The sequence below is a fragment of the Castor canadensis genome, chromosome 4, assembly GCF_047511655.1.
Source record: "Castor canadensis chromosome 4, mCasCan1.hap1v2, whole genome shotgun sequence".
Lineage (NCBI taxonomy): Eukaryota > Metazoa > Chordata > Mammalia > Rodentia > Castoridae > Castor > Castor canadensis.
Window position 1 is genome coordinate 67,269,403 of NC_133389.1, and position 13,497 is coordinate 67,282,899.

At 44.0% G+C, this 13,497-nt stretch overlaps 1 protein-coding gene across 14 annotated transcripts in view; it reads right to left on the reverse strand.

Annotated features, from left to right (window-relative positions):
- The window catches only part of LOC109699702 (uncharacterized), a 94,900-nt gene extending 84,098 nt beyond the window's left edge, over positions 1-10,802 (reverse strand). For 13 of the 14 annotated variants that reach the window (XM_074070404.1, XM_074070413.1, XM_074070412.1 and 10 more), the window contains exons 1-2: positions 1,122-10,802; positions 723-903 (exon numbers count right to left, since the gene is read on the reverse strand). In XM_074070404.1, the coding sequence (XP_073926505.1) occupies positions 723-877 (155 nt within the window). In that variant the 5' untranslated portion in view covers positions 878-903; positions 1,122-10,802. Of the gene's footprint in view, positions 1-722; positions 904-1,121 lie in introns of those variants that run through there. The other variant, XM_074070414.1, reaches the window with a different exon arrangement.
- Between the last annotated feature and the right edge of the window lie 2,695 nt (positions 10,803-13,497).

A 13,497-nucleotide genomic window follows, 5' to 3' on the forward strand; every position in this document is an offset into this window, starting at 1 on the left:
TTTCTGACACTCAAGTGGTTGACAAATAATGACTTTTGTACCCCTGATTCAATGCACAAGTGGGGTTGTCAAATAGTGAGAAACACTATCACCACTTACTAACTTCTGGAGGATGCACATTTCCCAGATGACCCAAATGACACCTCATATGTCAAATAACAAAGAGAACCACTCCCTTCCATAGACCTCACAGAAGCACAAGGCTTTCAGCGCACTTCAACCAACTGGAAGAATGACTTTGATTCTAAGGCCATGAAAGAAAACAGATCCCACCCTAGGTGGCATAGAAAGAGACAGAGCAATTTGTGTAATAACCAGTTGATAATGGAAAAAATGTCTTGGCCTGACCCATGGTTATTTGCTGATGTGAAGGAGGCAAAGCAAGACACAGCCTCAAAATAAACAGATAAATCAAAATAATATAGGTTTAAAAAAAAGGACTAGCTTATCCAAGTCACCTGAGGCAGAAGTGAGGAACTGTGCCAGGGTCGGTGGCACAGGGCGCCCTAGACACAAGCAGAATCTAGGATGAGCCAGTGACAAGGACCTGATCACCACACCTGTCCTCAACTGTGGCTGCGAGCTGGGGAAAGCAAGAACTCCCCCTCTCGGTCCTATTTTGAGCCGGCACCTGGAGAGAACTTGCCACCAGACACTTTGTCCTCGAAACCCCTTTAAGGCGGTTCAGAGTGGACAACCAGTTGTGGGTACAGGGACCTTACCCGGGCATTAAGCAGGCTGAGAATGCTGGGGTCATCGCTGCTCCCCACCATGATCTTCTGCTCCTTGCTCGGGGCATGGACGCCAGTGCCCTGGGCGCAGGTGGCCTTGGCGTCTTGGCGCTCCAGGACATGCGCTCGCTGGTGGTGTTTCCCATGGCTGCAGTTCGGCTCCCGGGGCCACCTGCACCAGAGCGACACCGGGAGAGGACAATGAAGCTGAGTCCGACAGGGAATCTCTCAGCCAACAGCCATGCACCTGTTCCCCTCCTGCCCACCTTCCTCCCTCAGGCCTGTAGGGCACCCGCCAGTGCCCGGTGTCCCGCCACACTCGCTCAGGAAGCCACTCAGGGAACCCCCGCACCCCGCGACCACCAGCCGGGGTATGGGCAACCCACTCACCTCTGCCGACATGCTCTCAGCATCAGCGCGATGACTGTATGGCCACAAGGCCCGCCAAACCTCAGAAGCCATTGTCTCCAGGTGCCACCAGGGTCCTGCTGGACTACCACTAAGCTGTGCAGCCCGCCCCTCCGCCACGCCCACCGCTCTAGCCACCCCCCGGGGCCACGCCCACCGCTCTAGCCATCCCCACTTCCCCTTGGTGGTACCACTCTGTCTCCCCTCTGGACGGAGCCCCGCCCCGTGGGTGGAGCCTCAAGCGCCTCCCCTGTCTCCTGAGCAAATCAGGGAGGTGGGTTCCTGCGGGGAATGAATGGATGGCCAACTGCAGGCTGAAAGCAGTACTGTCATTGTGACAGGTTAAAACCATGCCTTGGAGACGCAGGAAGGAGCAGCCAGAATGGGGTCTCAGGGAAGAATAAAGATGGAGCTATTAGACAAACCTTGACAAATTGGCGAAATGTCAGTCTCTGCAGAAAAAGGAGAATGCTCTACTAGGCTAAGAAACAGCACATATTGAGCAACTCAAAATCAAATTCAGGAAACAGAGTAACAAAAAACATCGGAAGGAACACTAAGGGTATAAAATGGGCAAAAGGTTCAGAAGGATCCAGGTTTTTGAGATAATTAGTGTAACTACTAAGATACTGACAAATTCATACTTTGTATTATATGCATTTCTCCATCCCTACTAGAAACCTTTGTCACTCAGCGTGCTATAGAGGCCATCATTCATGTCACCTGGCAGCTTGTTAGGCTTGCAGACTCTGAGGCCCTCCATCCCCTACATACAGAATTTAAATCTGCATTTTAACAAGGTTGCATAATCTGTGAAAAGCTCTGCCATGACAGCTGGTACAATGTTGGAGCCAACGTGGCTATTTTTTGGCTTCCCCACTCTGAGTCTACAAGCAGCTTTTTCTGGTAGCTCTGCAAAGTTGCAAACCTCCAGCCAGCTCTGCAGTGTTTGCTGTAACTGTGATCACATTTTGTAGTGGGGGTTAGGGGAAACTCTGTAACCAACTCCTTTCTCTGTAACTGACTTGTCTTTCTGACCACCTGTGAACCATACACTGAAAAACTCCCTGGTTACATTACCCACCTGGGGGGTATATAACCCATCTCCTGAAACTGATCAGGGCTCAGGGCTTTGAGAATTTATCTCCCTGGAGTCTGCTTGCATAATAAAATTCCTATTTCCTGCAAAGTGGTCTTCGTGACTTTGTTTCCCTTGCCATTGCCGGCAGCACAGAGCGGATTCAGATTTGATTCTTGTTCTGATCCTACACACACCTGTGTAGAGTAAGCTTTTAATAAACATTTTCAGAGTGACGTTAACTTTCTAACAAGACCTGCCAGTAGGCTTATGGACGACACCCCAGTTTGCACAAAAGAAAAAAAAAAGGTTGAATTTAACAGTGACTTCTGGCACACCCCCTCAAAATTCTTGACTTTCTGGGCATCTCCTTTTTGATGAGCCTTACCTTCCTACTCTCTCACCCCAATTCCTTCCATCTTTCCCATGGACTCTGAAGCAATTCTGACTGCTTCTGTTTTCTAGGAAGGTGCTCTACAGTTGATCCGTGTCCCCAGCACTCTCACTGCTTATATTTTCTTAAAGAAAAAAAAGCAAGGTGATTAGCTGACTGAGAGGGGCCAAAAGTATCTGAGGCTTGAGCAGACAGGAGGTATGAAATAATCAACTAGAAGTGTGGGGACTGAGAATTGACTAGATAAATGAAGTGTTGTAGCAAGAAAGGGGAGGCCAGAAAAGAAACAGACAGGCTGGTGTTCTGACAACAAGACAGGGGGAGGGAATGGCAAAGCAGAGAGATAAAACTTAAAATTGAAACATGAAAGTCACATACCATTATAGAGTCAATGTAAAATTATTACTCTGTTCTGCTGCTACTTTTAAGAAAACAAGTTATTAAACTTACTTCAATCAGGTCTCACTAAGATGCAGCGATTCAGGGGTCAACACTCCAGCTCAAACCAGAGGAGAGGAAAAAAAGAAAAAAGAAAAGGGGGGGCCACAGCCTGCAACAAAAATCTTGGAATTTGGTTAAAGAAATGACTTTCATATGTTTCATTCTTCCATAATTACAATCTGGAACTTAATTCCCTCTTACAACACATGGGTCTATTAACAAATGAGCTTTCTATAAATTGTTTTTATACAAAAATAAGTTCAAGGTTGCTTTCTTTCTTGTTTTTTCATACAAATGTAAGGCTCTAGGTTTTATGAATTATTTTCAACAAATAACAAAAATATGTGAATGGTGTTAAGGATATTGCTTTTTTAAAAAGTTAAAAAAATAATAATACATTTAGATTAAAAAAGGATAATGACAAGCTCCCCCAGAGGGTACATATTAAGTTGTCACAAAGATACAGATGCTTATGTAAGTGATTAGCTAAAATCTAAGACTTACATTAAAGGTTTTATAAGGTCAAAATTCATACTGATGTTAAACTGAAACAATTCATAACAGCAAGGCTATTTTTAAAATATTGTATTGTTCTTAATAACATTTGCAAAAAAATTGTCTCAAAGAATGGTTTTTGTTTTGTCCAGATAATGTTCAAAAGTTTTTGGTGCTATAGGTTAATCCACAAATTTGTCAAGACAACAAGAATTTACTAAAACACAAAAAGACAACAGGCAGCTGAGCACAGGGAGTGCTGCTGCACTGATATAAATATTGAGACACATTTACTTATGTAAAACAAAGCCAAAGTACACCCTCAAGATAGGATGATAAATAAATAAATAACTCAAAGGAACACTACACTGGAAGTCAAGACCTCCAATTTTTATTGGACTCAACAAAGTGGAGGTGAGAGTCCTAATCCTTCCACATGTTGGATGGAGGGAATTGGTGTCCTGGAATGGCCAGATTGGGCCTATTATTTTAGGGGGGACTCCACTGACTACAGGTTGGTGTGATCCTGATGTATGCTATGAGCCATATGTAAATGTCAACAATCAAGGATGTGATCCCTTATCAACAGCTAAGCCACGATTCTTGGCCACTGTGTTTCCTAACTCCACACTTCATCCCACAATTATTTAGCAGTGTTCTCTGGTGATTTTTGTCAGGGTTTTAACTACTAAGGTAACTGAGTCATGTTCATTTAAGAGTTGGTTTATATTAGGGTTAACAATGAAGACAGCCATGTTAGGATTAGACCTCCTCCCCCTTGCAGATGGCTAACCTTTATCTCCCTGGATGGATGCCAAGGATAGTTGGGCAGACAGTGGCTTAACTACAACTTATCTTTGTTGGTTGCCCAGCAACAATATCCCTTAGTGACCGTCCTGGTACTTCTTCACTAGCCCCCTATATCTAGCCCAAGCCTGTGTATGGCAATGGGTTCTAGCTCTCTTGCTGAGGCCCCCCTCCACAGGGCTCCTGCCTAAACAATAAACCCTAAACTGATGTTTAAGTTATCTCTCTGCCTCTTCTATACCTCTTATTTTCTAACAGTTTATATAAAACTTTCTAGATGACCTCAGGGTTAAACAGCTGTTGTCTTAGGTAATTCTTATACAGTTGGTATCCTATATGTGTCTGTGACTGGGCTATTTGGGGGTCACTGGCCCTGTTCTCCTGCCCCAACTGATAAAAAAATCTAAGGTTTTACTTCAAGAACAGCTAAACTAATATGTATATATAACCTCTATAAAGTTGCGATGCTGTTGCTGGTTCCTGTATTTATGTTTTTCAAGTATATCAAGCCTTCTAAAATACAAAATTTAGATAAACATGGTAAAAAAGTTAATGGTATTGATCTACTATTCAGTTAGTTGCTAAATTGTCCATCAAAATTTTAATCATGACTCTTTTAAGTTATTGTCATTACAATTCTGATCCTTCTGGGACATTTACAATCAAGTCCATAAAAAAATGAGTGTCAACCAGGTTAGCTTTTTAGAAATCTGCTTTTTGTCAGATTTTTGTTTTGTATTGTCCTTATCTAGAAGACCACCACCTAAAAGCAACTCCTTCTAAGCCTCTTTGTTGCTTAAATTTGGCCGAAAGGGTCTAGTTGGCACTGACTCCTGCCTAATCTGTTCATTATTCCACCCCGCCCCCCGACATGGGATCAAAACCAACCAAACAAACAAAATCCAGGAAATAATGACCAATCAAGAAAGATCTTCAGTCTATGGCCCTAGCACCCTGAACGCACCCTAGCTCATCTGGTCTTGGAAGCTAAGCAGTGTTGGGCCTTGTTAGTACTTGGATGGAAGATGGATCTTCAAAAGACACTGCTCATAGACAAGCAGTTTGGAGACAAAGGGAGGAGTGCCATCAAAGTTCCAATGGACTCACTGGTGCTAGACCTCTCAAAAATAACCAAGGCTGAGAGGATTAAAGAAATGGATCTTATGCATGTGTGGCTATCTGGCATTAAAGGCCTTCTAGACACAAACTCGTATTTTTAGACAGGTTCTTCTACTTAAATAGAGAACAAAATGTCTGTTTTTACTGGCTTTAAACATATCCTTTGATACTTAAAGATGGTGGTTTTAACTTTTTAAAAATAATGTGTTTTCTTGGACATATATACTGATAATATATTGTTGCCATGGTAATTCTACTCAGTTAAAAAAAAGACATTGTCTAGATTAAATATATACATATATAATGTCCACCCACTGCAACCCCATTGGAGATGCCCTTTTGTTTTTATTTTGTCTGCTCCCACTGCAGTTAAAGTAGCAGAGATTTCTCCTTGGATCCACCACAGCCAAGTCAAACCAGCTTCTCTCTAGCAGTGCATCCCTGATCAGCTTCACTGTGCAGGATCACCCTTGGGAACCTGAGTATCCTCCCCTGCAGGACTCCACTTCCCAGAAAACAACAGGGGACCAAGAATGGCGGGACAATAACTCTGCTCTAGTCACACCTTGGAAGCTGACTAGTCTAAGCACGGCAGAAACTTGAGGAATCAACTTTTCAATGAGACACCCAGACTGTTTTTATACCAGTTATCTCATTGTGATGCACTGTCACCCCTTGTTTGTATCTGTTGCTGTAATTCTCACCACAATCTTTGCCATAGATCTGGCAGAAACCGCTCCTGCTGATTGGATTCATGGTGGAAGGTTTTTATTTGCTCTCTTCTATCTCTTTTGGGCAGGATGCATAATTACTGTTTATTATTGCTGATCTGGTTTCCCTTTATGGCCTCAGAACCCTATTCCTGTGACCTATGTATGCATTCTACTCAGGCAGGAAATGTTGTCACTAGGACTCTTCTGTTCCATACTTACTATTCTTGTGCAGGCTCTGTCATCGGGTCATGCACTCACAACTATACCATCTATTCTATGTGTTCCCATGGTAATCAGCATATCTGCCTCCACTTGGCTTATCACCCCGGGAACAATGGTTAGAGATCAAGAGCGTTCACAATCCTAGAAACCTTATCAGCCACACCCAGGTGTTTAGTCCAGATAAAAAGGTGTCAATGTTCTTTAATGCATGTACAGCCATAGACAAGGGTGGACGTGGAGGTATAGGCTATGGCTATGGGGGCCTAACTTGGGAAAGAGCCCATACATCCAATGAAAAGTACATGTACAGGGGAGACAAGTCTAGGCCACATGATGATGTGGGTTCTTATTATTGTCCTTACTGGAGTTGTGTTTCATGGGCCACATGGCAGAGAGCTAAGCACGAAACTCTCCTTCACAAAGGGAAAGCTGCCCCTGACTGCACTCATGGCGCCTGTAACCCTGTAAATTTCACTGTACTTAAGGCATCGAATTGGACATGGGGACATATAATTGGCATAAGGATAAGTGGAAAAGGCCTTGACCCTGGAACTCTGATACCCATGAGAGTTCCTCCTACCAAGTTTTTCACTCCTTTTATGAGGAAATGAGGAATGAATTTTCCATCTCTGCCAAAGCTAAAAACTTGTTCCTCTCTGGCTGTGTCTATAGCCCAATCTAAACATTGCATTGAACCCCATAAATATCTACCACTACAATTTACCAACTGTAAAACACATTGATAAAAAGATGGATAAATACAGAAGAGCAGTGGAAGCACCTAATCTGCTTAGTTTTCTCTCTGTCTTTACTATCAATCATTTTTATTGGAAACATGTTTTCCCTGAAAACATGGTGTGTCTGGCCAGCAGGCAGAATTCAGTGACCAACTTCCTATCTCCCCTCTTCCAGCCCTGGCTCTTGTCATAGCAGACAGAATTTGGGAGTTGGGCAGGGCCCAACTGCCAAATACAGGGCCTTAACATTGATAGTGGAGACACCACATGGCTGTCTGGTGCTGCAGCACAAGAACCAAGGTCATCGTCTCCTCAGCAAAGTCTCATCTTAGCAAGGATACCTGGATCTCATTGATTAGAACCTATGAGGACCTGAGAATCAAGATTCTGTTTTTCTGGTGATTAGGAGGTCCTCTCTATGAGGTCTCATTAACTCTTTCTCACCCTCACTGAGCCCTGCAATATAGTTAGTGTGGGTCTCACCTTGTGTGGAGAGTTTGTGGAGTTGGGCGAAACTTTTCATCTACATGGAAGACTAGAAAGGAATCTGGTACCATCCACACAGGAGTCAATTCTGTAGCTCCAATGACTTCCCTGCAGCAAATGTGTTGTACCTATGACTGACATTGTGAAGAAATCTGGGTCCTAGAAGTCTTCTGGAAACCATTTTGATTTTTGACAAATAACACTAGGGCATAATATAGGAGAGTGCTACAGAATATGCCCTGATTCTCTCCAACTATGACCCTCTTAGTCATTGCCAAAGTCACTGATTTGAACCTTCCATGCAGTGCAGCAAGATCATCTCATCTTTTAGGCTTCTGTGAACAATTCCTTTCTGGTGAACAGAAAATTCAATGAGGCAATGGCCACACAGCTCATGATTCAGCAGCAGATACAGCAGGACATTGTCTGCACAAGTCAGTTTAAGCTCGTGCATTAGCTGGTTATGTCTTGGCCATGCTCTGCTGCCTTTTTGCCTTGGCTTTCCATACAAGGAGTAATTCCAGAGTCTCTTCCTTTTGTTTTAATTTTTCCTTCCTTTAATTTTTTGCCTTGTGATAATCAGCCTAGTGATGACAAACGAGAAGGGCAGCCAAAGAGCTACTGTACCTTGCATCCAACTCCTCAGGCTGCACAGGAAGATCACATGCATAGCTCCACAAGCAGTCCCGTGGCTCCTCCATACACCCTCTGCACAAACAGCAGCGGGAGGTGACAAACAGCCAGAACTCCGTGGGTCCATTTTCATTGGAAAACTCACCCCAGAGTGCAATCCCATGGTGTGACCACAGCCCCAACCACTGAAAAGAGCCGGGGCTGGAAGAAGAGTGGCTAAGCAGTGTGCCACCTATATTGGTGGAATATTTTCCTGCCTGACAACTCAAAGGACACACTGAGGAGCAAAAAACCAAAAGTGGCTCCAGTGGAAGGGATAGAATTCTGACACAGACAGATCACCAATAGGTGAAGAGGACTAACTACTCTTCTGCCTTTTTATTTTCTGCATGTTTTCATTAATGTCTTTTCAATTGACAAATCATACCACTATATTTACTGGGTGCAATTTGATGTTTGGCTGTATCTGTACACTGTGGCATGATTAAAGCATGCTAATTAATATTTCCATAACCTCAGAAAGACATATACAACTGGGTCTCAATTATGTGGAATCTAATGAAGTTGACCTAGAAGGAGACAGGAGAATGATGTTTACTGGACTGTGCAGTGTGAGAGGGGGACAAGAAGGGAAGGTGATGTGGGTGATTAAAGTGAACAGCACAGTGACCACAGTCAAGAATAGCAGCCTGTCTATTTCGAAGCACTAACAGAGTCCATTTCCCCTGTCTCCCTGCAACTCAAGTGGAGAGCCAGAAGACCCTTGGCTCTGTGGACCCTGACATCATGGTATGAAGATTGGCCAGGTACAGACAACAGCACCTTCAGGAAGTAGCCAGGCACCAGTCTTGTGCTGCTGTATGACCTGCTCTCCTGCCCCAAAGGCCACCACCCAGTGGTGAACAGAGGTGTGCTGATCCCCATGAGCTTCTCCACAAGGGATTCCAGCCAGAGGTTGTTGGGTACCACAGGACTTCCAAACCATTCTGTGCAGAGTGGCTGAGACCAAAGAATACTCCAAGCTCCCTGGAGCCCAGAGACCATCCCCCAACATTAGGGAAACATCTCCTGAGACGCTTCCCACTGCCTGCTCTTCACTATTCCCTCTCCAATTTTGCTGGTACAGCAGAGACCCCTGAGTTGGCCTGGCCTCATTGCAAATTTCCATCCCTTTCCCTCATACCTTAACTCCTTCTGCCCTGACATTTGTAAAGGGGTGACAATTATTCAAGAGTCTATTGCTTTGCTTTACAACTGTTCTATTAATATGCTCTTGAGCTTGCTTGTGATTTGGAGCTATCATAAATATTGTTGTAAGTAACAGTTAGTTAGTACGTGAGTGGTTGTCACCATCTCTATTCATTTTTTAAAAATAGCTCTGGAGTCTGAAGTCAGGGTCTGGCATGCTGCACCACTTAAGCCACACCCCTAGCCCTTTTTACTCCTTTTGATTATTTCACTGCTGGGATCTGGCATTTTGCCTCAGGTCAGCTTCCTAGTCCTACACTGCTATATATGGCCTCCCACAAAGCTGGTTCCATGGGTGTGTACCACTATTCCTGGCTTATCTGTTGAGATGGACTGTTTGCTAAATTTTCGCTGGCTGACCACCAACTGCTATGTTCCCCACCTCAGCCTCCCCAGTAGCTGAGTAATCATTTTCTTCATAGGATCCAGAAGTAGTGGCACTGGGCAGGGAAGGTACATACCATTCAGTTTCTGCATATCTATTATGCTCCGAAACAGTTTTATGCAAAAAAGTGTTTACCCATCAGAAATGTGAAAGGGGATGATGACGGTGCTTGCCATAACTGTCACTGTTCTGAGTCCTGACTATCTGTGTATACAGGAAGTGGAATTTAACACCCAAGTTGAACTTATCTTAGGAGATCCCTATGAGGAGCTGAGGTGGAGAGTTCTCTCAGGGACTTTGTGTGGCTCTATGAACCCTGGGTGTGCTCTTCCCTACAGCACTACCTCAGGGTGAGAACAGCCTTGTGAGTCAGTACCCATTTGTACTCTCCTACTCTGTGGAGCCTCCCTCTGCCTTTCCTGTGTCTGCTCTGCACATTGCCCTTACTCCTTCCAGTCACCTTATGTGTGTTAAGTCACCTTAACCTTAAGCCTGTCACCTTAACTTGCAAGGGCATGTAATGGCTAGGATGCATCCCACCAGGCATGTGCCAGCAAATCTAATGAATTGCCCCCTCTGTCTGGTATTTTCAGTTGATCCAAGGACAATGAATCATCAATTAGATTTCCCTGACAGACAAACTCCCACACAATGTGAGCTCTGGCAGGGAACAGTCAGGAATGGAAGGGACATTAAAGGGGTTGAAGGGGACATCCTGGTAGTTCCTGATGGCAGTGTCCATTTTCCCTTAGAGAACATTGCTAATCAGAAGTAGATACCTTAAAAGCAACTGAGGCCAATAGGAAAAGGGAAACAGGAACTAGAGAAAAGGTTAGATCAAAAAGAATTAACCTAGAAGGTAACACACACGCACAGGAAATCAATGTGAGTCAATTCCCTGTAGCTATCCTTATCTCAACCAGCAAAAACACTTGTTCCTTCCTATTATTGTTTATACTCTCTCTACAACAAAATTAGAGATAAGGGCAAAATAGTTTCTGCTGGGTATTGAGGGGATGGGGGTGGAGGGAGGGGGTGGAGTAGGTGGTAAGGGAGGGGGTGGGGGCAGGGGGGAGAAATGACCCAAGCGTTGTATATACATATGAATAATAAAACAATAAAAAACAGAAGTTTGTTACTATGACAAAATTCCTGAGATAAACAACACTGATGGTCCCCCATTGCCTCATGCCTAGAATCCTGGTTACCTGGGACATTGAGATGGAGGATCAAGGCTTGAGGCCAACTCAGGCAAACAGGTGGCAAGACTCCACCTCAACCAATGGCTGGGCACAGTGGCAAGGGCCTATCATCCCAACTGTCAGGGAGGATGAGATCAGAGGGAACATGGTTACAGGTAGCTCTGACAATAAAGTTTGTGAGATTGTCTCTCAATGGAATAAAATCTAGATATGATGACACAGCTGTGGAAGGAAGCATAAATAGGAGGATCTCGAATGAAGCAGGGTTGGACAAAAAGGGAGACTCTCCAAAATGATTGGAGCAAAAATGGGTATGGTATAAACAGTAGAGTGTAGTTTGCCTATGAAATGCAAAGCGCTGAGTTTGAACTACAGCACATATAAGAACAAAAAGAACCAAACTACAAACCCAACAACCTTGGGGCTGTTCAGGTGGCCATCCATGATTAAAACCCTCACACTTCCTCCCAGACAGGTTCTGGTGTGACTCAGCCTTCCCTTCAAGGGACAAAGAGCAATTTTTGCCACTTCTGGCTCTTTCCACTGGGGAAAGGCAGGTCCTTCCTTCTGCCCCTTACCTGTTCTGTTCATGCACAGGAAACAGGCTGGAGCTCAGCGTTCCTGTTTTGATAGATGTGGTGTCCCCTGGATGACATGTCCATTGGGAGAAGACTTCCTGAACAGCCCTACTCATGCTGGCTGAGCCTGTCTGCCACTAGACAGAGACGCCACAGACACGACTTTGCCCCCTTCATCTTGGCTTCACCAACAGAACTTCACCCTGATCAACTCAGCAGGCTTGCTGGAGATGTTTCTGTGCAGTTCCTTGGGATGGGTGGCTCAAAGGAACCCACCATATGGGCTGATAGTAGAGTCCAGGTCCTGCCCATTCTCCTGGAAATGTCAGGGGCAAAGGTCAAGGCCCCCATTTCACAGTGTGTGGAGCCCACTCCTCTAGGCCACAGTCTTGTTCCTCCTCCCACACTTAGGGGGGCTGGTTTTGCAGTATCACTACGTCTTTCTCTGCTGAGACTTGTAATTTCTAATTAAGAAACTGAGGGAACAGACTTTCCCATGTACTATGGAACTTGAATATCACTAGAGAGGCGAGTTTGACTGTACTGCACTCACAATACAGTAGAGTACTGTACTATACTGGCTTCCTACCATGCCTCCTCCTTTCTAGTCAGGAGTGCTGCTTAAGCAAACCATCCCCAATCATTCCTTGTTGTAATTGGAATGACCCTTCTAAAATGCAGCTGACATGTGGCATGCCCTAGATACTAGGCCCTTTCTGCAAGTCTCCTCTGGCTCCTTCATAGACTCTTCTGTCCCATCATCCTACCATGCAACTCTGTTTCCAACATACTTATCTCCTAGCAGGCCCACGAAACGCCATGCTTTGCCTCACTTTAACTGAAGTTAGCCAGGTTCAGAAAGCCAAAGATACATGTTTCTCTCATATGTACAAGACAGGCCCAATACGAACACAAGCAATATTATGAAAAACAGGTCATGCTAAGGGGAGGTCAAATCAGAGAAGGAGGGTAAAAGAAGGAAGTTGAGAAGATGAACATGGTTGATGTACTTCCTATACAAGAATGAATAGAGAATTTTTGAACCTGTTGAAATCACCATAAGAAAGGGACCAAGGTAGAAAGGAGAAAAATAGAGGAGAGGAGCCAATTCTGGTTTTAATACATATATACATGGCAATACCACAATGAAGCACCCTGTATAGCTATCATGAACAAACAAAAATACCAATGCTTTTTCAAAAAAGAACTGGAAGGCAAAAAGATCCTGTCTGGTGGGTTGGTATCAGTGGGAGGGGGAGGAAATAAGGAAAGGGTATAAGGAGGGTGAATGTGCTGGAAATACTATGTACACATGTATGTGAATGGAAAAATAAGACCTGTTGAAACTCTTTCAGGAATAGGGTGAGAAGGGATAGAGAACAATGATGGAATGGGTGAATTCAACTATGATGTAAGAACTTTTGTAAATGTCAAAATGCATCCCCAGTACAACAATAAATAAAAAAAAATTGAAGGCTTTCAATCATCAAAAAAATACTTCCAGCCTTCAGACAGTAGATTTGGCTCCTTCCATTCATCCATCTAAGTAATATCCTAGACATTCTTGAAAATCAAGTTTTGGCCTGACTTTTTCTTAGGAAAATTTGTCTGACAACACAGTGCTCCACGGTAGCACATTGTAGTTCTCCCACCTGGTGTACTTCATGTCTGCTTCTCTTACTTCTTAATGAGTTCCATAAGTGAGTGCAGAGATTTTGTTTTATTTATTTTTTACCTTTACTTTAATCCAGATGGACACTGAGAGGCATTTAGCAACTGCATGGATAAATAAAGGGCTTCCAATATAGTTAGAATGAAAG